The sequence below is a fragment of the Cyprinus carpio genome, chromosome B12, assembly GCF_018340385.1.
Source record: "Cyprinus carpio isolate SPL01 chromosome B12, ASM1834038v1, whole genome shotgun sequence".
Lineage (NCBI taxonomy): Eukaryota > Metazoa > Chordata > Actinopteri > Cypriniformes > Cyprinidae > Cyprinus > Cyprinus carpio.
Genome location: NC_056608.1, coordinates 11,934,039 through 11,959,482, shown reverse-complemented (window position 1 = coordinate 11,959,482; position 25,444 = coordinate 11,934,039). Strand labels below are relative to the sequence as shown.

General features: G+C 33.4%; 4 protein-coding genes across 5 annotated transcripts; 1 reads left to right on the top strand and 3 right to left on the bottom strand.

Annotated features, from left to right (window-relative positions):
* Positions 1–1,047: 1,047 nt before the first annotated feature.
* On the bottom strand, positions 1,048–5,721 carry st6galnac1.1 (ST6 (alpha-N-acetyl-neuraminyl-2,3-beta-galactosyl-1,3)-N-acetylgalactosaminide alpha-2,6-sialyltransferase 1, tandem duplicate 1). Its single transcript, XM_042735405.1, has 9 exons — positions 5,459–5,721; positions 5,086–5,284; positions 4,832–4,994; positions 3,358–3,526; positions 3,059–3,197; positions 2,736–2,836; positions 2,495–2,578; positions 2,300–2,399; positions 1,048–2,132 (listed from the first exon to the last, which is right to left on the bottom strand). Exons 1-9 carry the CDS (start codon positions 5,551–5,553, stop codon positions 1,959–1,961), a joined length of 1,224 nt encoding a protein of 407 aa, XP_042591339.1. The 5' UTR covers positions 5,554–5,721; the 3' UTR covers positions 1,048–1,958.
* A 178-nt stretch (positions 5,722–5,899) lies between these two features.
* Positions 5,900–10,366, bottom strand: LOC109100114 (matrix-remodeling-associated protein 7-like). Of its 2 annotated transcripts, none has more exons than XM_042735406.1 (4): positions 10,051–10,366; positions 9,296–9,425; positions 7,691–7,790; positions 5,900–6,321 (listed from the first exon to the last, which is right to left on the bottom strand). In XM_042735406.1, exons 1-4 carry the CDS (start codon positions 10,321–10,323, stop codon positions 6,207–6,209), a joined length of 618 nt encoding a protein of 205 aa, XP_042591340.1. In that variant the 5' UTR covers positions 10,324–10,366; the 3' UTR covers positions 5,900–6,206. The 2 variants fall into 2 exon arrangements, with proteins under 2 accessions (XP_042591340.1, XP_042591341.1); XM_042735407.1 differs by having other exon boundaries at positions 7,691–7,787.
* A 4,571-nt stretch (positions 10,367–14,937) lies between these two features.
* snf8 (SNF8 subunit of ESCRT-II) lies at positions 14,938–17,917 on the top strand. The gene is made up of 8 exons (XM_019113616.2): positions 14,938–15,262; positions 15,347–15,397; positions 15,504–15,642; positions 16,258–16,362; positions 17,156–17,228; positions 17,303–17,444; positions 17,521–17,595; positions 17,678–17,917. The coding sequence occupies exons 1-8, from the start codon at positions 15,209–15,211 to the stop codon at positions 17,813–17,815; spliced, it is 777 nt and encodes a 258-aa protein (XP_018969161.1). The 5' UTR covers positions 14,938–15,208; the 3' UTR covers positions 17,816–17,917.
* Positions 17,913–24,868, bottom strand: LOC109100115 (calcium-binding and coiled-coil domain-containing protein 2-like). The gene is given in 14 exon segments (XM_042735404.1): positions 17,913–18,425; positions 18,505–18,530; positions 18,647–18,815; positions 19,896–19,982; positions 20,130–20,315; positions 20,418–20,576; positions 20,779–20,848; positions 20,927–21,057; positions 21,164–21,244; positions 22,056–22,181; positions 22,288–22,448; positions 23,944–24,046; positions 24,140–24,318; positions 24,713–24,868. Coding segments are annotated over 13 exon segments (1,638 nt in total). The 5' UTR covers positions 24,317–24,318; positions 24,713–24,868; the 3' UTR covers positions 17,913–18,263.
* Positions 24,869–25,444: the final 576 nt, after the last annotated feature.

Here is a 25,444-nt window from a genome sequence, read left to right as displayed (position 1 = left end):
ATCAAAATCAACAAAAGAACAATGATATGCAAGTACTAAGTCTCAGTTAGCCTACCACAGTACACATAGCAAGGTTTTTATTTTAATTTTTATTATATAACAAAAAAAATAAAACCGATAGAATAGAAAAAAAATAGAGCAAACTAGTAAATATATTTTTGCTGCGGTGCCACCCAGTGGATATAATTGCCAGTACATACTCTATTCAATGGACAAATGGCCAAAAATCGGGTTTGGCGAGTTTTAATTAAAGTAATTTGATCACAAAAAATGGGTTACAATGCACGTTAAAGGGTTGATGTCAAAAATATAGTGAGCAGTGTCTAAACATTGCCTAGTTCTCAAGAATTTCGTTTATGTTTGCATAGTTAAACAGAAGATCCATGTGAGAACCAATGAGGTTTGTGTGCAGTTTCTTCTCCGCCTTCTTTTCCTTATTTGGAGCTCGTGCCAAATTTCAATGGCAGAGGTGGAGGTTGTTGTACTTTCTCTTATACAGACACAAATGTTTTCCAAGAACCACAAATTTACAGAGGAAAAGCAGTAATAGAAAAGTTATTATTATGTGTAGGTTTATTCCCTATTCATTTGTAACCAACATAGGTGGTCTATATACAGAACGCAGAATGATATTGAGTTTTAGTTTTGAATTGGACATTTTCTTTGCAATTGGACAAGGAGAAAGACTTTCCCATGAAAACTCTGACTACTGACATGGCTGTCTAATAGAGTTGGCTTTGGAAAAAAAAATCTTGTCAAAGGGTACACATAAAAGAATAATGTTCAGAACTTCAGACACAGTTTGTTCTTCACAAAGACTAACAGAATACAGAGTCTCTTTCTGTCTTTGATGTGTTTGTGTCTTTGGTAAAGTCTATTGATTCTACAGTCACACAGTTTCTTCAAAGTCTTCAGTTTTTCAGGCCTGTGGCAAGAATAAGTTTGTAAACTCTTTAAAAAATAAAAAAATTTCTACATTGATTATTCATAAAATCTTCGGTCTTTTTCTAACAATTATAGATGAACAATCTGAATAACACAGAGAAGTGTATTTTCCAAGTTTTATTGAATACATTAAGTAATCGTTCACATGCAGGGCGAAGAAAGTCACCTAGTAAACATTTTCTGTAACTGCTTATAAGACTTTTGACCAATTTAGAACCATCTCTCCCCACAAATCTTTATTAGTTTATCAATATTTCTGGGATGTCTTTATGACACCCTGACAAATATTCCATTCTGTTCTCTCCCAATCCTAAAATAAACACATGGTTTAATGATGCATTGAATTTTTACTGGCATATTACAATTCAAACAAACTGTAGCTAAACAATGAAGTCTTCCAAAGAAGTATGCTTCCAAAGAAGTATCTTCCAAAGAAGTATACTTTAGATAAATCAATAAATAAACAACTTCACAATGGTCTTTTGATCATTCTATCCTGTTCATGTTCATTCATGTTGTTTCTCAAGTTTGATGATGCTTATCAATACACAGTTCTGGAAGAACATCTGCTATATAGGATGAGCTATAAAAAATATAATTTTGATATAGATATAGATAAATAACTATTTTCTTTAAAGTTGGTCCTATATTTTTGTATGGCTATTAGTAACCCAGGTTTAGGAAAAATAAGTATTTTGCATTTCTGAGAAAAATTAATAAATTCTTTAATCAAATTAAGAAAATAAATATTAGAATAAAAATATGCAGAATAAATAAAACATAGATTTATGTTGGGAATTTGTAATGTATTGAAAATGTAATGAAGAATAAAGATCGAACAAACAAACCAAGACCATTTTAAAATAGAAATATCACCTTCCTCTCCTTTTAAAAAAAGATAAAACTGATACAACCTTTCTCTTGAAGCATATTACAGATGTTTGATTTAATTTTAGTCCACAGCCTGTTTAAGAATCATATCTTTTAAAATAACACCTGTTGACAGAACACAGTTAGTGTCTTTGGAAAAGTCTAATGATTCCAGAGTCATGCAGTTTCTTCCAAGTCTTTATCTCCAGGCCATAGTCATGGTTAATATAGAAAATGACATGGGTTTTTTTGAACTTTTCATAATAATAGTTGGAGTACTTATGATGGTCTTCTGTAATAAATCCATAGGCGTCCACCTGATATTGAGCAATGAAGCATTTTCAAGTAATAATTATAATGTATTAGTAATATATGTCCAGTACAATTACCAATGATAACAGAAAATAGTATTTTAGAGTACTTCCTGTGTTAAATAGCCACAAACAACTTGAACGAAAAGAAATTAACTACAGCGTTTACTTACAATATCACATGTGTGAAGAGCCAAGAACAAAGCAAATGCTCCATTGGTCGGTCTGTACATTGCCCAGTGAATGTCCTGCATTTGTTTGGATGGCATGAATCTGTTTTTTAAAAAACAGGGGTCATTAAAAAGAGATAGATCACATTTAGATTGTTGTATGATTAGACAAACTGGTCACTGTAACATAAATGTTACCTGTTGCGAATATATCGAAGAAAGTCAGGGTGAAGAACATAGAATCTACTCTCGTTAAATTTCCCTTCGAAATATTTCAGTGGCCTATGCAAGAATAAATGCAAATGTTTTTTTTTTTTTTTTTTTTTTTATAAATCATATAACATAGTAATACATTTTCACTCCTTATTATGCTGAGGTGGAGCCACTGTTGCAATGCTATTCTGGCTCGGTTTGAGAGAACTAGAGCTGGATACTGTACCTCACACCCTTGAATGACCCATTGGCTTCTTTTCCCTGCAAAAGGCCTTGGATCCACTCAAAGTCCCTCAGGCCTTCAGGGATCATTACATATTTGATACCCTATTAAAAAGATTTAATCAAATAAACCTTGGTGAGCATAAGAGACTTCTTTAAAAAAAAAAAAACACAAAAACAAAAAAGATTTTAACCTCATACTGTTGAACGGTAGTGTACGGTGTGTAGTGTATTTATATAAATAATTCTGAATGAAAAACACAGCAGCACAAGCAAATTGTACTGAATATTTGCTTTTTAAGACTATACAGAATATACAGTACTGACCTCATCTTGTGGAATACTGTTAAAGCCATACTTTTCTAACGACAGAATGTTGGAATACAAGGAAAAAGCTGTATGTACATAAACTGATGTTCTATTTCCAACATCCTCCTCGAAACCTTGAGTAACAGCCCCATTTACTCTGTTTCAGAACACACACAGTCAAGACCTCAGTAAAGCAGTCTGTTATTGGCATGTATTATCATTAACAAACTCTTTCATTCAGTTGTCAACTCTCCCTTGCCATTTTTGACTAAGCTAAGTGATTTTATTAATAAACATTTACATGTTTTAACTCTTACCGAAAAACATACTCATGGGAGTCTATCTCTTTGCCCATCTTTGAGTTATTGAGAATCCCACCAGAGCCCACAACAGCACAGCGGATACAGCCATCCTTTGAACTTTCAGGCACAGGCAGTAATATTGAAGACTTAGGCTTTGGTATCAAATCCACTGCTCTTTTTACCTCTCAGTGAAAGACAAAAAACGCAGTTTATGAAATGTAAAGTGCATAGTGGGGACAGAAGTTCATCTAAAGGAATATTTGACCTAAAAAATGAAACTTGCTGAAGATGTACTCGCCCTTCAGCCATCCGAAATGTAGATGAGTTTGTTTCTTCATCGATTTAGCATTACCTTGTTCACCAGTGGATCCTTTGTAGTGAATGGGTGCCATCACAATGAGAGATTAAACAGCTGATAAACATCACAAGTAATCTACAAGTAATCCAAATGACTCCAGTCCATTAAATAATTTAACTTCATAATCCATAATAACTCTTCCTTGAGTCCATCTCTGATGTCTGTAAAATCCACATATTTGTTGTCACTGTGTGACTTTAATCTGTACATATTTCTCTCCTGATTCAGATGAGAAACCTTTTTCACTGGAGAGAGCAAGGAGAAAACATCTTGATGGATTTGTTTATTACAAACACGCAGCTTTTCACTTCACAACATGTTAATTGAGGGTCTGGAGTTGTGTGGATTATTGTGATGTTTTAGCAGCAGTTTGACGCCAGCAGTCTGATGGCACCCATTCACTCCAGAGGACTGGTGAGCAAGTGATAAAAAGTCTCCAAATCTGTTTCAATTAAGAAACAAACTCATCTACATCTTGGATAGCCTGAGGAAGAGTCATTTTTTTTTAGTAACTATTCATTTTTGGGTGAACTATTTTGGGTGAAGTTTAGCTTAATCAATAGTGTTTGTGGCCTTATGGTTATTTAAAGAAAGAGAAAAAAAAGCTGTTCCTTTTTTAAATCAAGATTACAGTGAAACATTTAAGAGTCAAAGCTAATGGCGCAAATTTTTAAATGCTTACTTAAAAAGAAAAAATACTACTAATAATAATTCTGTTTACAAACTGTTCTCATAATTTTTACATTGTTTTAGGGTTACAATGTCATGGAAAAAAAGTTGTAAAATTAGATGTTAATTCAGAAAAAAGGATAAATCAGTAATTTTTTTCACACTAAAATAATGTTAACACTTATTATGTTTTAAAGCTGCAGTACTGAAAGAGTGAATATTTATAGAGTGAACAAATGTATTGACTGATTAACCATATTTACTACCATTTTACTAACCCAGAAGGTTTTTTTATTTTTTTTGTCAGCATGAAATGGAAGTTAAAAACATGTTTTCTTTCCTACTAAATCCCATCAAGCTAATAATGACATCAATATAACGACCTGCTGCACCCCTTTCTCAAACTCATGCAAGACTCTACACAAACATATTACGTCAAATCTCTCATTTGTTGGTTATCACCATTGTACTTGTATTCCATGAAGCCGAAGGGATTGTTGAAGTGTGCTAATCGATTCCATTCTGTTATGTTGAGTAGACCTTTGTACAGCCACAGCTGAACGTCAGGAAGAACAGCCTCCTTGAACTCGGGATCCTCTGTGTTTTGAAGAGAATTTGGACAGGTCTACGGAAAAGGTGATTTATTTATTTTTTCAAAGGATTAAAACGATTTCACAACTTCACAGTGAGAATGGTATTACAGAAGAAGGACTTACAGGTTTTCTTGCTTCATTGTTTCGCAAATAAACTTCTTCAAAATCCCACACTGGAAGTTTTGTAAAATTTTTCTTATAGAGAACCGGAATAGGTGTTATGTTGATTTCTTGCTCAGTGGAGTAACTGGGTTTTTCAGTTTTGTACAAACTAGTAGTTCCAAGTTTTGATAAAATCAATGCAGAAATGACAACAGTTTTGCTAATTAGGAGGAAAGTGTATAGCAAAAACAGGAATAAACGTTTTGTGGTAATCCAGACAGACAAATATCTAATAAAACAGTAATGAATCCCATATGCCAGTCATTAGAATATCATACTTACACCTTTTAAGACAAATGTAGAATATTTGCAAAAGATTCACTCATTTTCTTACCTGTGAAACTGTTCAGAGAGATTCATCCAAAGCATTAAATAGAGCAGCACGCAACAAGTCAGAATGAGACTAATAACACCCCAAGCTTTCTGCATATTTCATGACCGATTTCCACTCATGTTATCAGTCTGGCCCTATTCATGTGAAAGATTCACTGTTTTATAACCTACCTATTTAAATTTATTACATCATCAAACCAGGTGTTTATTTCTGGATTACAGTCCGCCCTTTGCTATGAATGACAATATTGTCCAATGGCCTGCACTTTTCTAAGAGCAGCGTTTAAACCTAACACAGTTTATAAATAAAAATATAAAGCAAAAAGTGTTTTTTTATTTATAAAAATAAAAATAACATGCATAATTTGTGTATTTTTCATACTAGTAACTTAAAGAAGCACAGTGTCGATATGTAAGATAGACAGCTGACAGCTAGAGTGAGTAATATTAGCAGATTTTGAATTTTATTTCAGTTTAGTTCATACTGTATTTAACAAGGATTTGAACTGACATGCACTATAACCATTACAGTAAGTCAAGCTAAAGCACTACTACTGATTTTTTTTACTAAACTTTTCCAGATTCTGATTCCTCACTACTTATATTATGTATAATAATGAGTAATAAATACATATATATATACATATAAGTAAAAAACAACCCCTCTTTTAGGTTAACTGAAGTCACTGATTTCAACTTGAACTCTCCTTAAAATGGTATTTGAATCTATAATCCACATAACCACACTCTCAAATAGAATAGAGTTTAAGCTGTTCTTGTAAATCGCTCTCTGTCACCTCACCAAACGTGTCTTGTTTCTCTCTGAGCAGCTGGAAGATGGCAGCTAACTGCTCTCGCTGAACCCTGAAACAAAACACATACACTTTATTAAATACATATCACAGATTCTCAGTCTGGTTTACATATGCAAACAATTCTGGAAAAGCAAAGAATGTGCAGGACCTGGAAGATTTTTCTGAACAAAAGAGAGCAGTTTAACAAGGGACACATAAAAACAGTCATTGAACAGGTAACGACACACAATATTAGGAATAAAGTGCATGTACATTTTTGAATGGGGTCATTTTTATAAAGTTATTTTGTCTTGTGGAATGTGATTTTTTATTATCCTCTTATTATCATATTATTATCATTTTGCAGATTCTTTATAACCTATATATATATATATATATATATATATATATATATATATATATATATATATATATATATGAAAAGAGATGTACAAATAAAACTTGAGCAGTTTCATTTAGTTGAGTTAAAATAATCAAATTATTTTACATCCTATCCAAATAATACACTCACATTCATACAGGCATGACGTGCTTATCCGGGTCTAAAGGAACAAGTGGCAAACAGAAAAACAGAATGAAAACCTTCACTATGTAATGGTGAGTTTATCTAACATGACCACTGAGATGTTACAGTGTACGCTGTTCAAACAGAAAATGTCTTGTTTACCTATTTGAATAATCAACAAATTTCATGCAATAATGCATACAGGAGCACATTTGAACTATGTGAAACTACAACATTGAAGTGAACATGCCAAACAGAACTGTTTGCAGACTACTAAAGAAACTTTATTTTAAAATGTTGGTTATGGGTGGAGTGAAAACATTGAAACTGTTTGTAATGGATGGGTCATATATCATCAAGATATTACAACACATCCTGTGTCTCTCTGAGAGCAAACTAGAAAAGCAAAATACAAAGCAAACAAGAGTAAGCCTTGACAAATTACTCCGAGTGAACCTTGCATTTTAGACATGATGCATTATACTGAACAAACGTGGCAGTGAAGAAATTTATAATGCTACAAAACAATTCAATTTCACAATTCTCTTTTGAACTTGAATTTATATATATATATAAAAACTAAAAGCAGCATGATCATTTTTAACACTGATAAAAATAAGAAATGTTTCTTGAACCAAATCAGCATATTAGAATATCACAAGTATAAATTACATTTTAAAATATATTAAAATAGAAAAGTTTTATCAAATAAATGCAGTCTGGATGAGCATTAAAGAGACTTCTTACAAAAACAGTAAAAAAAAAAAAAAATCAACCTCAAATCTTTGAATGGTGGTGTACATTGTGGACAAAAGCCAGGTATCCTCCTGATACTGGTTTATGTTTTTACTATCCAACAGCATTTTAGCAAGGATTGCTGATATTACAAGACATTCAGTTAAGAAGAAATCACCTCTGCTCTTCCTCCAGTTCTTCTCTGCTCATCATCTTCTCAAGCTGACAGGTCCTCAGCATGCCGGCCATGTACCTCAATGGTTTCTTCTCCGCATCTACTGCAGAGCGGAAGTTATGGAGTGACAAACTTACTTACTTAACCAAATAGTAATACTTGTGAAGCCTGCAAAATTAAGATTTTGTCAAAACCTGCTCAAACTGAATTGTTCATTTTATTTATTTTAAAAATTTTTTTTAAAGAAAATTCATATTAAATTTGCCTTGAACATTATTTGCATTAGTATAGGTCTAGGACATTTTTGTTTTTTTTATCATCTTAATTTTTAACACTGACTCACTTTTGTGACACATGCAGGGGCGTCAGAGCACATAAAACAACAATAAGTAAAAAACAATACACAAAAACCACTAAAAAAAAACTACTATAGAAAATGCATGTATGACATGATGCAGGAAATTACAATACGTATTAAGCACTATACCAAAACCTCTGAAGAAGAAGCAGACTTTAGCATACTTAAAAAAAATAAAAATAAAAAATTAAGTACTTCTTATGGAAATAAAATACTTGAAAATAATATAAATAAGGGCAAACTGATTGTAATGTTTCAGACACTTAACTGCATGTTATTAAATAAAAATGTACCATAGTTTAAACTGATATTAAATGCAATTACTCTTAACCCAATCCACTTACACACAAACACAATAAAAACTCTGTACTTCTCTTCTCTAGCTTGTTTTTCTTGTCTGGTTGTCTAATTAATCTAGTATTGTGTACTATAACAACTGTTGGCTCTTTAACAAATTGATTTGTTCCTCATTTGTAAGTCACTTGCGATAAGCATCTGCTAACTGGATAGATATAAATGTAAGTGCCTTTTTACCCGCTTAAGTAGTATATTTTATATGTTACTTCAGAATTACTTCTATTGTCTTTGAAATATGGTTGCTGAATTACTGACAAGCATTTATGCAAAATATTTATGCTAAAATATACTTTGATGTGATTTCATTGAAACTTGTAAGTCATGTATTTAAATTATTTGTAATTACACATTTGTAATGATGAAGTGGCAATACATTTTAAATATATGCATGTAATATCAGATAACACACTACAGTTTAAATTGCAATCATGCGCTTTAGTATGTTAGTCAACACATCAAAATAAGAGTACAGTACTTCTTTAAAGTATGACATATGATAATGATTTAAAATGTTTAGTTTGACATTGTTACAAAGTGCACTTTTTAAGTGTACATGTTAAAAAACGTAGTCATAAAAGTGTCTTTAAGTACGCTTAAGTGGCTTTTTATATATTAGCAAGTACTGTTTTTAAAAATATCCTTTTAATATTTTAAATACACAACAAGTGCACATTTAATACAAAAAGTTCAATTCCTATAAATATTGATTGAAGTAGCATCTGTGAATACATTTATATTCACAATCAGGGATTCAAAAATACTTTCATATAATACTTATGAAACAGTAACCCAAAAATATTTTCTACAATTTGTAATAATAAACAATAATAAGACTGATAAACAGGAAGCTAGTAAAAATGTTGTTATTATTATTATCATCATCTTTCTCATACCAGGTGACTGAGCATAATTCCTCAGGGCATTCCTTATCCCAGACTCGGAGAAATCCTCTCCCCAACCAGTGGAGGTGTGAACTGGAGAATCTGACTTGCAAACTTTTTCCACATTATCTGAGTTTGAATCCTGAGGAAAAGATAGAAAGTATAAAGGGTTCATTAAAGAAACATTTCCTTAATGTTTTCATTGGTTTGTCATTTTCTGTTGGATTGTAAACAATTACAAAACCCTGCTGAAAAAAAACAGCACATGCTGGTTAGGTATGTTTTGATGCTGAGATGCTGGTTTATGCTGGTCCTTTGCTGGTTTTTGCTGGTCCTTTGATGGTTTATGCTGGTCATGTGCTGGTTTATGCTGGTCCTTTTGCTGGTTTATGCTGGTCCTTTGCTGGTTTTTGCTGGTCCTTTGATGGTTTATGCTGGTCATGTGCTGGTTTATGCTGGTCCTTTTGCTGGTTTATGCTGGTCCTTTGCTGGTTTATGCTGGTCATGTGCTGGTCCTTTGCTGGTCATGTGCTGGTTCATGCTGGTCCTTTTGCTGGTTTATGCTGGTCCTTTGATGGTTTATGCTGGTCATGTGCTGGTTTATGCTAGCAAAGGACAAGAATAAACCAACAAAAGGACCAGCATAAACCAGCAAAGGACCAGTATGAACCAGCATCCCAGCGTCAAAACATACCTAACCAGCATGTGCTGTTTTTTTGTTTTTTTTTTCAACAGGGAAGCATCCATAAAGCAGAATAAATCCTTACCTTTACAAGTTTAGTTTCACCTTTGGCTTTGAGGCTCTTTGCATTAGATTTTGGAGGAATGACATGTTGGTTGCTTTCATTGTTTTGTTTTTCATGACAGTGTGTGGAAACTCCAGGGTCTGGACCAGCTCTCTCCTCCATAACAGCGCTAGTTTGATGGGAGCACTTTGACGGCGCAGGAGCTTTATTTCTTCCCATAAAAACTGCTGCTACTATAATTGCAAGAAGCGTAAACAGAATCGCCGGCCAAAACAAATATGAGGTTCCATCCATCTTACCTATGAATGAAATAACTTTCTTAATCTAAAACAAACGATTAACTTTAATTTTATTATTACCCAAAAATAAATAAATCCATAAATTAACAACATACACGTTTATTTTAATAAATGCATATTTTAACAACATGCAACTGCGACGAATTTATCTGTTTTTGAAAACACTACACTTGACTCTATATATATGTCAATGCAGAATTATACACTGATTTTTTGGAGCTACTCACAGCGGAAGTTCTGATTTCAAAATAAAAGCTTGGGAAACAAGCAGTCCAAAAAAAATGTCAAAAGCATGCTTGTTTTTTTAATACAGCGTATGTAGGCTATATGAATGAATATGAAAAGGAATATTTACAGAACATATATAAATGTTCAGTTAAAATCTTGTCTTTACCTTATTTGTTTTGAGGCAATCATGTTTAAAATATTAATGAAGTAGAAATATGAATATTTTGTTTTTTTATTTTTTCCAAAAGTCTAAAAATACATTTTCACTAGCCTTTCCTTTAATAACTGCATATCCATCACCACTGTTATTATTGCCACAAGGACATAGGAACCTTTGGAAAATATAATCTGTTGACTTTTCTTAAAATGCCTGAAAATGTACACCTCGAGTCATTAGCTTGGAACATTTCCTCACATCAGCCAATACTTGTCTGATTTGCATAATGAAAATATGTTTGCCTTTAAAAACTAATGGTTTAATGGGGTCATTTATCTATTTTCAGCTCCACGAACATGTTATTTGTCTAGTACAAACCACAAAGGGTGCAAATAGATTTGACACCTAAGATTGTATGAAAAAAATAGCCTTATCAGCTTTTATGTCTATGCATTGCCCTCATTATTAATTGTTTAAATGATGTGGAAATAAGTTGTTGTTCTGGTGTTAATGTCACTCGCACTGTATAAAAGACCAGTGCAGTTTGCTGTAGACTTGTGCGTCAGTTTTAGCCAATACAGGGGCCAGAAGCAGAACCATCATAACAGGACCAGAACCAGAAAAGGTAGATCTAAATCTATTTGCATTCAGCTGTTTTGTTATAAGAGCTGCAAGAATTATATATATCTTTCTCACCCATCTTGTAAGAAGTATTAAAGGAGAAATGAAGGTTGCAGTATTTGCGCTGGTTTTGATTTGCCTGGGCAATGCATGGTCATGCGTGGGTTCCCAGCCTCTTGATAGCAGGTAAGAAAATAATTAAGCATTATCAGATCTTTTTCAAATTAAAAATGTATAAACTGTATGCATATAAAAATGTGGTAACATTTTACAATAAGCTTCTATTTGTTAACAGAAATAGTTCAGCCAAAAATGATAATTGGCTAAACATTTACTCACCCCCTGAGCCATCCAAGTAGATAAACTTGTTAGCTCATGGGAACATATTTGGCATTACAACACTTGCTCACCAATGGATCCTCTGCAGTGAATGGGTGCCGTCAGAATGAGAGTCCAAAAAACTGATAAATGCAATACAAAAATCCACAAGTAATGTAAGTAATCCAAAAGCTGTGTGTTTGTAATAAACAAATTTATCATTAATACATTTTATTTTAAACCACCCCTTCTGGCCAAAATGGTCCGGGACACTTCCTCCATTGGTGAGCAAGTGATGTAATGTTAAACATTTCTCGAAATCTGTTCTGATGAAGAAACAAACTCTTCTACATCTTGGATGGACTGACTGCTACTATAATTGCAAGAAGCGTGAGGGTATGAGTTCCACATTTTATGAATGAAATAAACAGTTTGCAAATCCGATTACATTTTTATTAGCTAAAGCTTTAATGCATTAACTAACATTATAAGTGTTACCAAAATGTGTATGTACAGACAACAGAAGTCACATGACAATTAAAGAGAAGCTTTATAAGTGTTACCAAAATGTGTATGTACAGACAACAGAAGTCACATGACAATTAAAGAGAAGCTTTTGTTTTGATTTTATGCTCTATTTGTTTTTTCAAATTTCACTAATAGTTCGCGAAATGAGATCCAGAAGTTTAGCCGCCGTTACGCTGAATCAACCATTGCAAGTGACATCAGCAAAATTGTGGACTCGATGGTTCAGAAAAACTTTGTAAACTTTCTGCTCAATCAGAGGGAGAAGAAAAGCGAGTAAGTTTGGGGAAATGGGCAGCATGTATGTTACAATATTCAGGTTTTATAAAGTAACAGGCAGGATATGATGCTTGTTTCTACAGACCAACTATAGAAGATCCAGACACCCGGATCTTCAATGACCTGCTGAAAAAAGAGTTTGTGATGTGGATTCAGAGAAAAGGCGATGCATTCAAGTAAGTTGCCTTCTGCAAGTGTGATTTACCATGTAAACTGCATTTACCATATTTTTTTTTTCCTTGGCTAACAGGAATCAATAAAGCTAAACAGAACATGCCTCTAAAGCGCCTTGGAGAACAGACCGAATCCAAGTTCGATTTGAAGAGTGTACTGGAAATGTTAAGTTAATCAATGTACTGAATGTCTATCTAATCTATCTCTAAATGAAAATCTCTTAATTATAATTAAATTGTTTTTCAGAATCATAAATTGTGGTTTGTACTTTATTATCACTATTAGTCACCAAAAACAGAGTCATTTGTGGGTTGAACATACTACTGATCCTGTTCTCAGCATTTTGAACCATCCAGAACGTCAGGGGCTTGATGTGTAAACCTTGCCATGCACATGGATTTGAAAAAATAAAACATAAACGCTGTAAATTTGGGCACACTCTCTGGGTCTTGCGTACACATTCTTTCACTGATGTGGTAGAATAGAATGAAGTAAACATTGATTTCCATTTGAACTCATTTCAGCACATCGCATCAATATCCAGAAATCATTATTAGAATGGTAGGACATCTAGTTGTGAACATGTGAAGCTACAGTTGAAAAGGCTACATATTAAAAATACATTTCACTTTGAACCCAGACAGACAGACAGCTTCAGTGACCGAAATGTTGTTGTTGTTTTTTCAGTGTAAGACAGCAGCAGCACATTCTAACACATGAAAAATTCGGTAATAAACTTGATTGGCCTCAGATTTACAGAATTTTTACTGGAGGAAGTCATCCTTCTTGTTCAGCGGATGATGTACCTGTTCTCCTCACGGGATTACTGTCACATTTCTCTGTAACTCCGTGTTACTTTACCTGGTGACCGGCACGAGTTTGCACCCAGCTTCACATGCAGACCCCCTGTGGTATATAAAATCACGTGAATTTGGTATAGTTGCCTCCCCAAAGAGTTCAAAATACATTAAATGATTTTCAGTGAAATACAATAAACTCAGAGCTGAAACTAAATGATTTCTTGATTTAAACACTTCAAACTGATTCAAATCCAGCAAGATGTGATGCAGCATCCAAAGACTTTGGTGCATACATAAACTTGAAAATATAGTAGACAGAATACAAAAAAACAAATAAATCTTATGAGGACTGGACTGCAGGCCAGCCTATGTTCACTGTAAAGGAAATCAGTGGCGTATACTCAACCCCGGGCACATATGCAAATACATTTGTACAGCCCCTCCAAACATTATGTTAATGTGGGCTCCAGCGCTTCTTTGTCATCTTTTCTGAGGTAAATCACATACATGACTATTCAGCTGTTTTACTGACTAGTTTGAATGTATGAATGCTTGGAAATAATAGGCTATTTAATGTTTTCAAGTCTATTCATTAGGCTATTTGTAGTGCACCAGCACCCAATAATCACAATAAGGGTTTTTTTTTTTTTTTTTTTTTTTATAACACAAATCATATCCTTTAAATTTCGGTTAATTTAATCTCAAAATACAAACAATAAATGTGTTTTTCCACTCTTTAATGAAATCACTGTATTGTGAATCAGTCATCTTTTCCTCTTTTCTACTTTTTACAGCATGAAATAAATGAATATCAGAAGACATGTTGAAAAATCAGAACAATTTAAATAAAAACAAATGTCTCATGTAATGATCAATCTGTGTTTTGAAAACTGTAAATAAAACAGTGTGTAAATAGGCTAGTCATAACAGTTGTAACATAATATTTTCCTAAGAAATGGCAACAATATAACTTTGCCAACATTGTTTTATTTATTTATTTATTTTTATTTATTCATTCATTTTTGGAGTACATGGAATTTCCACACTGATTAACTTTATTAATGCAAAATAACACAATTTTAATCTCGTAATTTTGACTTTATTCTGAAAATATTGTGATGCTGCCATACTAACGCAAACACACTCTTGGCACAGCGGGCCAAAATGTAGAAAGACAGAAATAAATTAAATAAAAACTACTCACTACTCACATTTTTGTTGTAATGAATTTTATTTAATTGCCTTTCTTTCAGCAAATTCATCCACAATGTCCTTGTTGTTTAAGATTAAGAACAATACGTTCCCTCGTTTCAATTAAAAAAGCCCGCGGATATATATAAAAGTAAGAAGAATACATTCCCTCGTTTTAATTTAAAAGTCCCCCTCTGTGGGCCCTCAGTCATCCAGGGCCCATATGCACGATATACCCTGCATACCTAGACTTTGTTCTCCAGACCGACGGGTGGCGTTATATCGGACACATTCACCAAAACATTACTGTGTTTTCTTCCTGGACTGCTTGCAACGTAGTAACGTTAGATGAGAAGAGCACAACGTTAACTGAAAGAGTACAACCCTATTGGTTTGTTTTATTGTAATATATTTAATTTAGTTAGTCTGTTTTGTCGTATTCTGTCTCGATGTATACGTTAACTATGTAGCTCGAGAGCTGTTCAGCTGATTAGGAAGTAAATTACTACAGTTATTATCAGATCAGGGAAATTATAGAGTTTCATTTTGTAGTATTATAGTATTTTAGGCGTTTTTATTTAGGCATCATGCACAGAAGAGGAGTCGGAGCTGGAGCGATCGCCAAAAAGAAACTTGCAGAGGTATGATGACATCTCTTCTGCGAGATTTGGGAACTAGGCAAATATTTTGGCATAATGATTCAGCTAATTTGTTTACTGTCACAGGCAAAGTATAAAGAGAGAGGAACTGTCCTTGCTGAGGATCAAATTGCACAGGTGCGTATAGCCTACTGAGCAAACCACACAGATATAAGTTAACTTAAAACAGCACTGACCCCATTAATTAATTATTATAATCAGAGCGTATGTGTTGCCCTTGTAGATGTCAAAACAACTGGAAACCTTTAAGACCCATTTGGAAGAGTTTGCCAGCAAACACAAACAAGAAATCCGTAAGAACTCTCAGTTCAGGGTGCAGTTCCAAGAGATGTGTGCCACCATAGGCGTCGATCCACTGGCATGTACGGGTTTCCCATCATAAATGTTTCCCTTAAAGCTGAAATTGATATGTCTTTTTTTTATATGTTCATGGGTCAAAGACGAGACGTCCCATTTTTGCTCAAAAATAAATAAATTAAATATATAATTGGGGGGGAAATACACACACACACACAATTAAGCAGGACACATTCTAATGTATGGAGAGAACTTTTTTTGTGCGTTGATACTTTGACCCTATATGAAAACTGTGAATGTATTATAATTATTAGGAATTATTATATAAATATTATATTTATAATTAATTATAACACTATTATTGTCAATTATAATAATAAATAATTAATTATTGCATTTGTAAGTAATTATAATTATACAGAATTTTTATGATTTAATATAAGGGATTAAAAATGTGGATACATTATAATTACTAATCAACTAGTATAAATTATTAAAACTATTTATAATTATAATTTCATTATTTTCAATTTTTAATGAAAACTGTGTGGATGCATTATAATTAAGTAAAATTGAATTCATTTATAACTTAAAATGATAAATAATTATATTATAATTAATAATAATTTCAAAGAAAAAGTTATATGTCCTTATGAACTTTTTTTGCTGTATGTGTGCAGCTGGAAAAGGATTTTGGTCAGAGATGCTTGGAGTTGGAGATTTCTACTATGAGCTTGGAGTACAGATCATTGAAGTCTGTTTAGCTCTAAAACACAGAAATGGCGGTAAGTTTTGCCAGTTTAAAAGTGTTAAAAGTGATAATTCAGTTTTACAAATCAATAGGACAAGCCTGTGTTTTTAAGATATTATGTGTGTCGCAAAACAAAATGCATATTCTCTTCTTAAATATATATGAAATACTTAATACAAGGCTCTCTGGTATACTTGGTTCTCATTAGTCAGTTCTAAATTATGATGACAATGGTCTCCTTCTTTGTATATAAAAACACCATAAAAGACCTGATAAGCTTGTCAGTGTTTGACAATAATGACTGTCTAAATGTGACCCTAAACCACAAAACGAGTCATAAGTAGCATGGGTATATTTGTAGCAATAGCCAACAATACATTATATGGGTCAGAATGATCAATTTCTCTTTTTTGCCAAAAATCATTAGGATATTAAGTAAAGATCATGTTGCATGAAGATATTTTGTAAATTTCCTACCATAAATATATCAAAACTTAATTTTTGATTAGTAATATGCATTGCTAAGAACTTAATTTGGACAACTCTAAAGGCGATTTTCCTCAATATTTAGATTTTTTTCCACCCTAAGATTCCAGATTTTCAAAAAGTTGCATCTCAGCCAAATATTGTCCTAACAAACCATTAATGGAAAGCTTATTTATTCAGATTTCAGATGATGTATAAATCTCAATTTCTAAAAAAAAAATGACACATGACTGGTTTTGTGGGCCAGGGTCACAAATGTCTAATATGCCGTTCTAAAACTTTCTCTATGAAAATAATATATAAATGTAAATATTAACCAAAGAATTACTTTATTTTTGCAGGTCTCATCACACTGGATGAACTTCACCACCGTGTCTTGAAAGGAAGAGGGAAGTTTGCACAAGATGTGAGCCAGTGAGTGTATATAGTGTTCTCTAGCTGTTCTGAACACATGAATTCTCTTACCAACCATTACCGTTGTCACTCAGGGATGACTTGGTGCGGGCCATCAAGAAGCTCAAGGCTATGGGAAATGGCTTCGGGATGATTCCCGTTGGAGGCTCTTATCTAGTCCAGTCAGTCCCAGCAGAGCTCAACATGGATCACACTGTTGTCCTTCAGCTAGCAGAGGTAATCAATACCAAACAAAGCCTGAGACCTTTACACTTCCATGACGTCAGATCTGATTATTGGCCATGTTTCACAGAAAAAGGGCTATGTGACAGTGAGCGAGATCAGAGACAGCCTCAAGTGGGAAAGAGAGCGGGCCAGTCACGTTCTTGTAAGTGTGCAGGAAAAACGAAACACCACTCTGAATGCTTTCTATATCATATAGTAATAATACCTTTTGCACTGTTTTTCAGGATCACCTGCTGAAAGAAGGCTTAGCATGGCTGGACTCCCAAGCTGCGGGGGAGCCACAGTACTGGCTTCCTGCTCTGTTCTCGGAGCTGTTATCTCGAGACGTTACGCCTGAGGAGGCCAACCAAATGACACCTTGAGAATAAGACATTATTTTGTAAATACATTGTCATGGTGGATAGAGGCGAAAGTCAAAGAATGTTGCAGTGAAAATGGAGAATAAAAGCATCTATTTAGTCACATTTCTCATGATATGTTTATTATTCCAATGCTTGATTAACAACTGGAAAAAGTTTGGGTAAATAAGACCATGCCAGTTGTTGTTATATAAGTGCAGTTTATCTTGCATCTGTATTATATCTACTATTATATTTCTTTATTACTTAATTGGACATTTGCTTCCAGTTTCTTTAGTGATATTACAATCTTTACCTAATAATAATAAAAAAGTCCCTATTTTAGATAGATAACAGCTAATAATGAAAGAGAAGTGCTGCATATCTAGAAAATCCTGGTCTATTCAGTACTTTAAAAAGTGCCACCATACTTTCCCAAAGACAGTATATCAGATAAAGAAAAAAGAATGGACTAATCCTCATGACTATAGACGTGATCTTCAAACTCCTGCTGTTCCATATCATCACAGATCAGAGTGCAGAGTGGACACACTTTGTGAGACTGCTCATGTTCTTCCAGTTCAACCTCGTTGATGCCAGGAAAGACTTCATGACAATGCTGGCACACCCTAATCTACACGAAAGGAAATGCATACAGTTGAATCATTTTGACCTCATTCTTGAAATATTGTATTCATTAAAAAAGTAATTACCTGTTTTTCTGGATCTGAAGGATTTGCTGTAATGTAGAAATGAAATACGTTATGAGTTTAATACTCTAATTTTAAGACAAGTTAGAGAAATGCTTGCGTAAATGTTACAGTTTCCTTTTTCGTTGACTGTTATTGTACCAACCTGTCAAGTCATCAATGTTGTCATAGAGATGAGAGTCAGGTGAGTATGTTTGCTCCAGAGAGGCTGATGGGCTTTGAGGGTTGGATATTTGATCAGACATTGCGGCAACAGATGCGACCTGGTAGTCAAACAACGCCCTTTTAAGCTTATTTACTTCAGCTTGCAGTTCCTAAAGATAAAAAGAAAAAAGTCTCCATGAAATAATTATTTACTGGCATGTCATTCAGTGCCCCACAACATCTTTGGTATTCATTTTTCAAAAAAATATTAAGAAGCACAAATTTTCAACATAGATAATAAGGTTTCTTGAGCATCAAATCAGCATATTAGAATGATTTCTGAAGGATCATGTGACACCGAAGACTGGTGTAATTGCTGCTGAAAATTAAGCATTTCCATCACAGGAATAAATGACATTTTCATGGAAGTCCGTTTCCGCCACTAAATATAAAATAAAACAAGGTAATTGCTAATTTATATCTCGCAATTCTGACTTTCTTTTTTTCTCACAAATGTGAGTTAATACTGAGAAAAAAAAGTCAGAATTGTGAGATATGAACTCGCAATTGAGAGAAAAAAGAAATTCAGAATTGGGAGATATAAACTCGCAATTCTGAGAAAAATAGTTAGAATTGCAAGTTTATATCTCGCGATTCTGACTGTTTTTTTTTCTCACAAATGCGAGTTAATTCTGAGAAAAAAAGTCAGAATTGCGAGATATGAACTCACAACTGTGAGAAAAAATAAATTCAGAATTGCAAGATATAAACTCGCAATTCAGAGAAAAAAAGTTAGAATTGCGAAAAATAAACTTGCAATTCCGAGAAAAAAATCAGAATTGCAAGATATGAACTCTTTTGAGAAAAGAAGTCAGAATTGCGAGATATAAACTCGCAATTTCGAGTTAAGTCAGAATATATAAACTAATAAAAAAAAATATATATATATATATATATATATATATATATATAAAATAAAACAAGGTAATTATGACTTTTTATCAGAATTGCAAGATAAAAAGTCGCAATTACCTTGTTTTAATTTTTATTATACATTTTAAAATATAGTAAAATAAAAATAAAAAAATTAAATTGTAATAATATTTCACTCTATTGTTTTAACTGTGTTTTTAAATAGGTAAATGCAGCCTTGGTGAGTATGATAGACTTGAAATCTCACCAATCCCAAACTTTTGAACTTGTAGTTTAGCTAACAGTGATGTTTAATGTGTCATAACAAAACAGATCACCTCATTCCTTTCCACAAGCTTCTCTCTGTCTAATCTTGATGTCTCCGCCATTTCATAAATTTTGTCTTGTGCCTGCTGAAGCTGTGCCTGCTGAAGCTGTGCCTGTAATGACAAAATCGTGTGGAATCAGAATTGAAATCTTGATTATTATTCCTAAACGTACTTAAAAAATCAGACTAAAGCTGAAAATAGAATGTAAAAGATTAAAAAACATGACACTATATTGAAAAATACCTGGATTTGATTGTTTTCTTCGTCCTCGGTCTGTTTCAAGGTTATCTCCTCCAGCTTCCTTGTCACTTCCTTCAATTCCCGCTCAGCGGTTTCTGCACGTTTGCAGGCTTCTTTGCAACTCTGCACCTCACTGCGAAGCAGCCCTCTGGCCTCTGTCAGCTGACTGAGCAGGGCTTGAATCTGTACCTGAGTCACAAAGAGGTTACGTCATGACAATACAGTGATTTTTGATTAATGATTTGAAGTCTTCAAACTTCCAAATGGATTAGCCTCAGTGACAAGCCTCACTTTACAGTTTTCTTCTTTCAGTTGGGTTTCATGCTCTGAGAAGGATTTTAATAATTCTTTTTCATCACCCCTACCATCCACAATATTCTTTCACATCCTGAGCTCCTGGATTTCAGTCTGCAATTTCTCATAGTCTTTCCTGCTGCTTTGCACATCCACCTAAAACAGAATAAATGTGAAGCTTCCTAGACCACAACCTTTTTTGCATTCATTTGGTTGTGTTTTCTTTTCGATTCTTACTCTATTTTTGTCTTGGTATTTGTAATGTCATGAATTATGAAGCGTCTTTGTTTAGAGGCACTATTTTTCATTATTTTATCATTAAACAGTAATAACACATATTAAGAACACATTTGCAAACCTGTAGCAGCTTAACTTGGTCCAGTCCTTTGTTGTAATTTTGCTCTGTTTCTTTCAACAAGGTGTTTAGCCTGTAGAAAAAATAGATGAAAATTTCCATAAACTTTTTGTACATAAAACAACAAGATTTCCATATTGAGGACACTCACCTGAGGACTTCCCCATTCTTGAGTTCAAGCTGTTCCTGTAACTCTGTCCGATCTCTCTTAAGCAAGTGGATCTTTTGAACAGCTCTATCGTACTTTTCTTGCAGAGATGTCAGTGACTGTGCATAATTTTGCTTAAATAAAATCATACAGATTAAATTATAGAGATACTGTAGCTAAAATATTCAGCTGTGTCAGTGTTTCCACTGGTTGTTTGCAAAAGCTTAGTTCTTTCTTTACCTCTTCAGTGGAGGTAAAACTGGGTACATCTGGCAGTGGCGATTCTGGTTTATCCTTTGACTTTAAATCCTCTATGGAGCTCTGCAGTTTAGTATAAAGGCACATTTACAAACTCTTTATTCACCAATAGTGTTTTGCAATGATGGACAGTACAAGAACAATGCAGTAAATGTGTTATTATTGTTTAAATGTTAAAAGTGTAATTAAATAAAATAAAATATAAATATTAAATAAAAAACTTAAATGAAAATTAAAAATGTTGCCTTGACAAATAACTAAAATTATTAAGTTTAAGTAGAAGTTCTAAAACCAAAACTGAGAAATAAATAAATAAAATTAAAAAAAATTAAAGCTACAGAAATATAAAAAAACTAACAGAAATGACAAAAGACAAAAATTAATAAAATTACTATAAAAGACTAAAACTAAAAATAACAACCGAAAATATAAAAAAGCTAACTGAATACCTATTATAAATAAAACAAAAAAACAAAAATACAATAATAAACAACATAAAAAAAATAAAAACAAAAATATAATAAAATATAAATAACATATAAGTAATAAATTTTATATATATATATATATATATATATATATATATATACATACACACACACACACACACATACAGAACATACACACACACACATACACACATACATACACATACATACATAAGCTAGAAATAAGACTAAGTAGAACAAGTAGTACAACATTCCCACTACATAATGGGTACAGCGCACAAAGACAGGGATCAAAAAACAAAAGGCATTAGATAATGGATCAGACGATCAGTTGGCCTTCATTGAAGTCTACAATTAATATTGTAAATAATAAGTGCTTACATTTTTACATATGTGTACAGTAAAAGAAAGCGAATCTGACTAACCCTGAGACGGCAGATCTCATGCAGTCTTTCATCCAACTCTTTTTTCAGGATCACATTTGTTTCTTTTAAAGACACAATCTCTTTCATAAAGTCTTCTTTCTCCTTCTCCATCTTTTCTGTCTGCTCCTACTCACAAGGACATTCGATGAATTACTTTTTTGGCCAGTTAGTATTAATATTAAATTTAAGTGGCTAGCAGAAAGTAAAAATACTACAAAATAAAAAATACTACCTGTGTTGTTATGACTAACAGGTCCTTCTCCAAGCTGCAGCCAAGGCTTGCTTCTGCTGGGTTTTGAAAGCAGAATGGGGTGCTGGCTCCTTTGACATGACCAAAGCTGTCCACATAGCAGAACTGGTAAAACTCCCCATCATCCTTGGGCAGGTAGCTCTCTGAGGAAAAAATCAGTATCACTAGAGTTTAATATATAGGGAAGTGGTTCTCAACACAATACTCAAAGGCCCCCTATATAATAAATTATTAACAGAAACTGGGAGTGTTCAAATTAGTAATTAACCACAAAAGCAGTTTAATTAAGTTAATCGTTATTATAATATATTAATAATAATTAAAATTACTAGTGGGCCTAAGCCCCATGGCTGAGACTGGTATAGGGTTACACTATATTGGTTATGATCCAGTAGTTAAGATTTTTTTTTTAATCTATCTGTATTGTTTGATATTGGATATTTGATTGTTAATTTTGGATATTTTATTGTAATTTATATTTTTGATGCCTAAATTCACTTGTATAGCATTTAATATTTAAATATTTAGGCTTAAATGTAAGATTTAACAATAAGAAATGCATAAAAAAAATCCAACAAACAAGAATACACACTTAACAGCATAATAAACTTTATGTGATGCATATGATTTGCGAATCATAAATGAAATCAGTAAGAAAGATTTTTTTTTGTACTCAAAAACATCAATTTGTTAAACTATGGCTAGCTGTGGAAAAAGTGATATTCAATTATTTAAAATATAGGAGACAACAAATTGGATTTCTTGGTGATAAATATATAATATTTAATACAAATTTAGTTTTTTGGTAGTACAACAGAAATCTTAATCTTTTCTTACCTGTTTTATTTATGTATAACTGACAAATATGCATATATATCACATTAAGTTTATTAGTTTATGCTAAAACGAAATCTAAATGGATGGTAATTTTGTATACATTTCAAATCCATAAATAATTAATTTTAATGTAATTTTAGTGTAGTTGTATGTATTATTTATTTAGATTAAATAGCACAGAATTTTAATATTATTTATTGTTTATCTGGTTTAGTATATGCCAAAGTTTAAAGTCTACACTCACTCAAGACCAAGAGAGACCAAGAGATATATATAAACTACTCTGCCATTTTCAAGTAATCCTCACCATGTGCATCCCACACATAATTAATTGCCAAGGAAGTGGCACAGGGAAGGAAATCAAATTCTTCAGACACTTGACACATCACAAGGTCCCTTGATTTAGGATCCTTGCCCTGAGTAACGTGATGAGTAGCCTAGCCTAGATGTGGACCACTCAAGTTAGTGATTCAGCCTTTTAAAATAGCAGCACAACGTCACATCCACATTGGTGCACATTAATTACACCGGGGCCACAACTAAAGTTACCACAGACATGATAGCATGATAACCTGAGGGGGACACATCAAGCCCCTTTTTACCTTCAGTTTCCAGCAGTATTGAATATTTGCCTGTCACAACCATGTTTACATCACAATAACATTTTAGACACTGTTGTAAGCCTCTGTCTCGCTTCTCAGGTTCTGGCACTAAAACACAACTCAGGTTATGGGGCAAAATACTGGAAAGATTTGATAGGTAAAACAGAAATCTAAAATGTGCAGTGATTGTGATTCCTACCTGAGAAAACCACTTGTAGCACAAGAGGTTCAGGTCCGACATGGTCCAGGGAAGGAGTCACCCATACGTAGGTATAATACTTCTGTGTTGAAATCCAACCAACCTGGGCCATTTCACAGATTTAATCTTTTTTTTCTCTTTTTTTTTAAGAAATGCAATACAGAAAATATAGTGCGTGCTGTTACTTCTTACACACCTTGTAGATACCGATCCAGTCCCTCGTGCTGGGCTCCAGAGCACCGGTGAGAGTGTACCGGCAGGTAACTGCGGTGTTTGGCGGATATGATGGAGGGACATCGTTGAAAACTACCTGCGAGTACGACGAGGTCTCCATCATAACGGGGACCGTCTCTTCCTCCGTTCCGTCATTCATCCCTGTGTTTATGTGGGACACAGTCACCTTTAAATGCCCCAAAATATTATTTTAGTCAAAGGCTTCTTTATGCGTGTTTTTGCCGTTGTTGAGTTATTCTTTCACTTTCATTTACGAAAGGGCGTAACTATTAACGAGGACAAACAAAAGCGACTCGACTGACAACATGCTTAAGTTGTTTGATTTTGTTACATAGTTTGTAGTCAAATCAAAATATTGTTTAAACACACACACACACACACAAAAATGTTTAAGCAAACACGACACGGCTTGTAATCTTAAAATGAAAACTTTTTATAGTTTCAAATCAGTATAAAACAATGGACAAACCAACGCTTTGACGTGTTAATTTGGTGATATTTTCATAATAAACAACTTCCATAAATAAAATGTTACCTGAAGCTCCTTCTGTCGCAGTCCAGACCGTGTTGAACAGGCGGCGAGATACACAGCTGTTGCTATAAATGGGAGCAAACTAGTAAACACAATCTGGGGGATGTAGTTCTGTGCGCAGGTCGGTGCCACCTACGACTGCCCAAACCAAACTACTGGGGATTCCCGTGTATTATGACATCCAGAGTTATGAGGAGACTACAGTCTCGTCGTTTTTCCTTCTGGAGCATCAGTGAGCGTTTGAACCTTCTGTAATAGTTGCATATGAGTCCCTCAGTTGTCCTCAGAGTGAAAAGATGGATGTCAAAATCATACAGTCATTGCTGGAAAGCGTTCAAATACATAAAAATGCTGGATAACCAAAGAATTTGTGAGACCTGATGGATTTTTTTTTTTTCCCCCTATTTTAAAGAACAGCAAGCAGTTTAACTGTTCAGGACAAACAAGGGACTCATGAACAACTATCACTAAAAAAATAAAAATAAAAAAAATAAAACAACACCTTGTGGATCATTGACAGTATTAAAAATAATGGGGATGTAAACTTTTGAACGGTGTCATTTTTATAAATTCAACTTATTTTCTCTTGTGGACTATATTTAAACATTTTATGTTAAATATCTTATTTAGGTCAGTACTAAATAAACGATAAGTATGATCCGTCTTATTTTGGTAAAATAATTAACATTTTGCAGATTCTGCAAGGTCTATGTAAACTTCTGACTTCAACTGTAT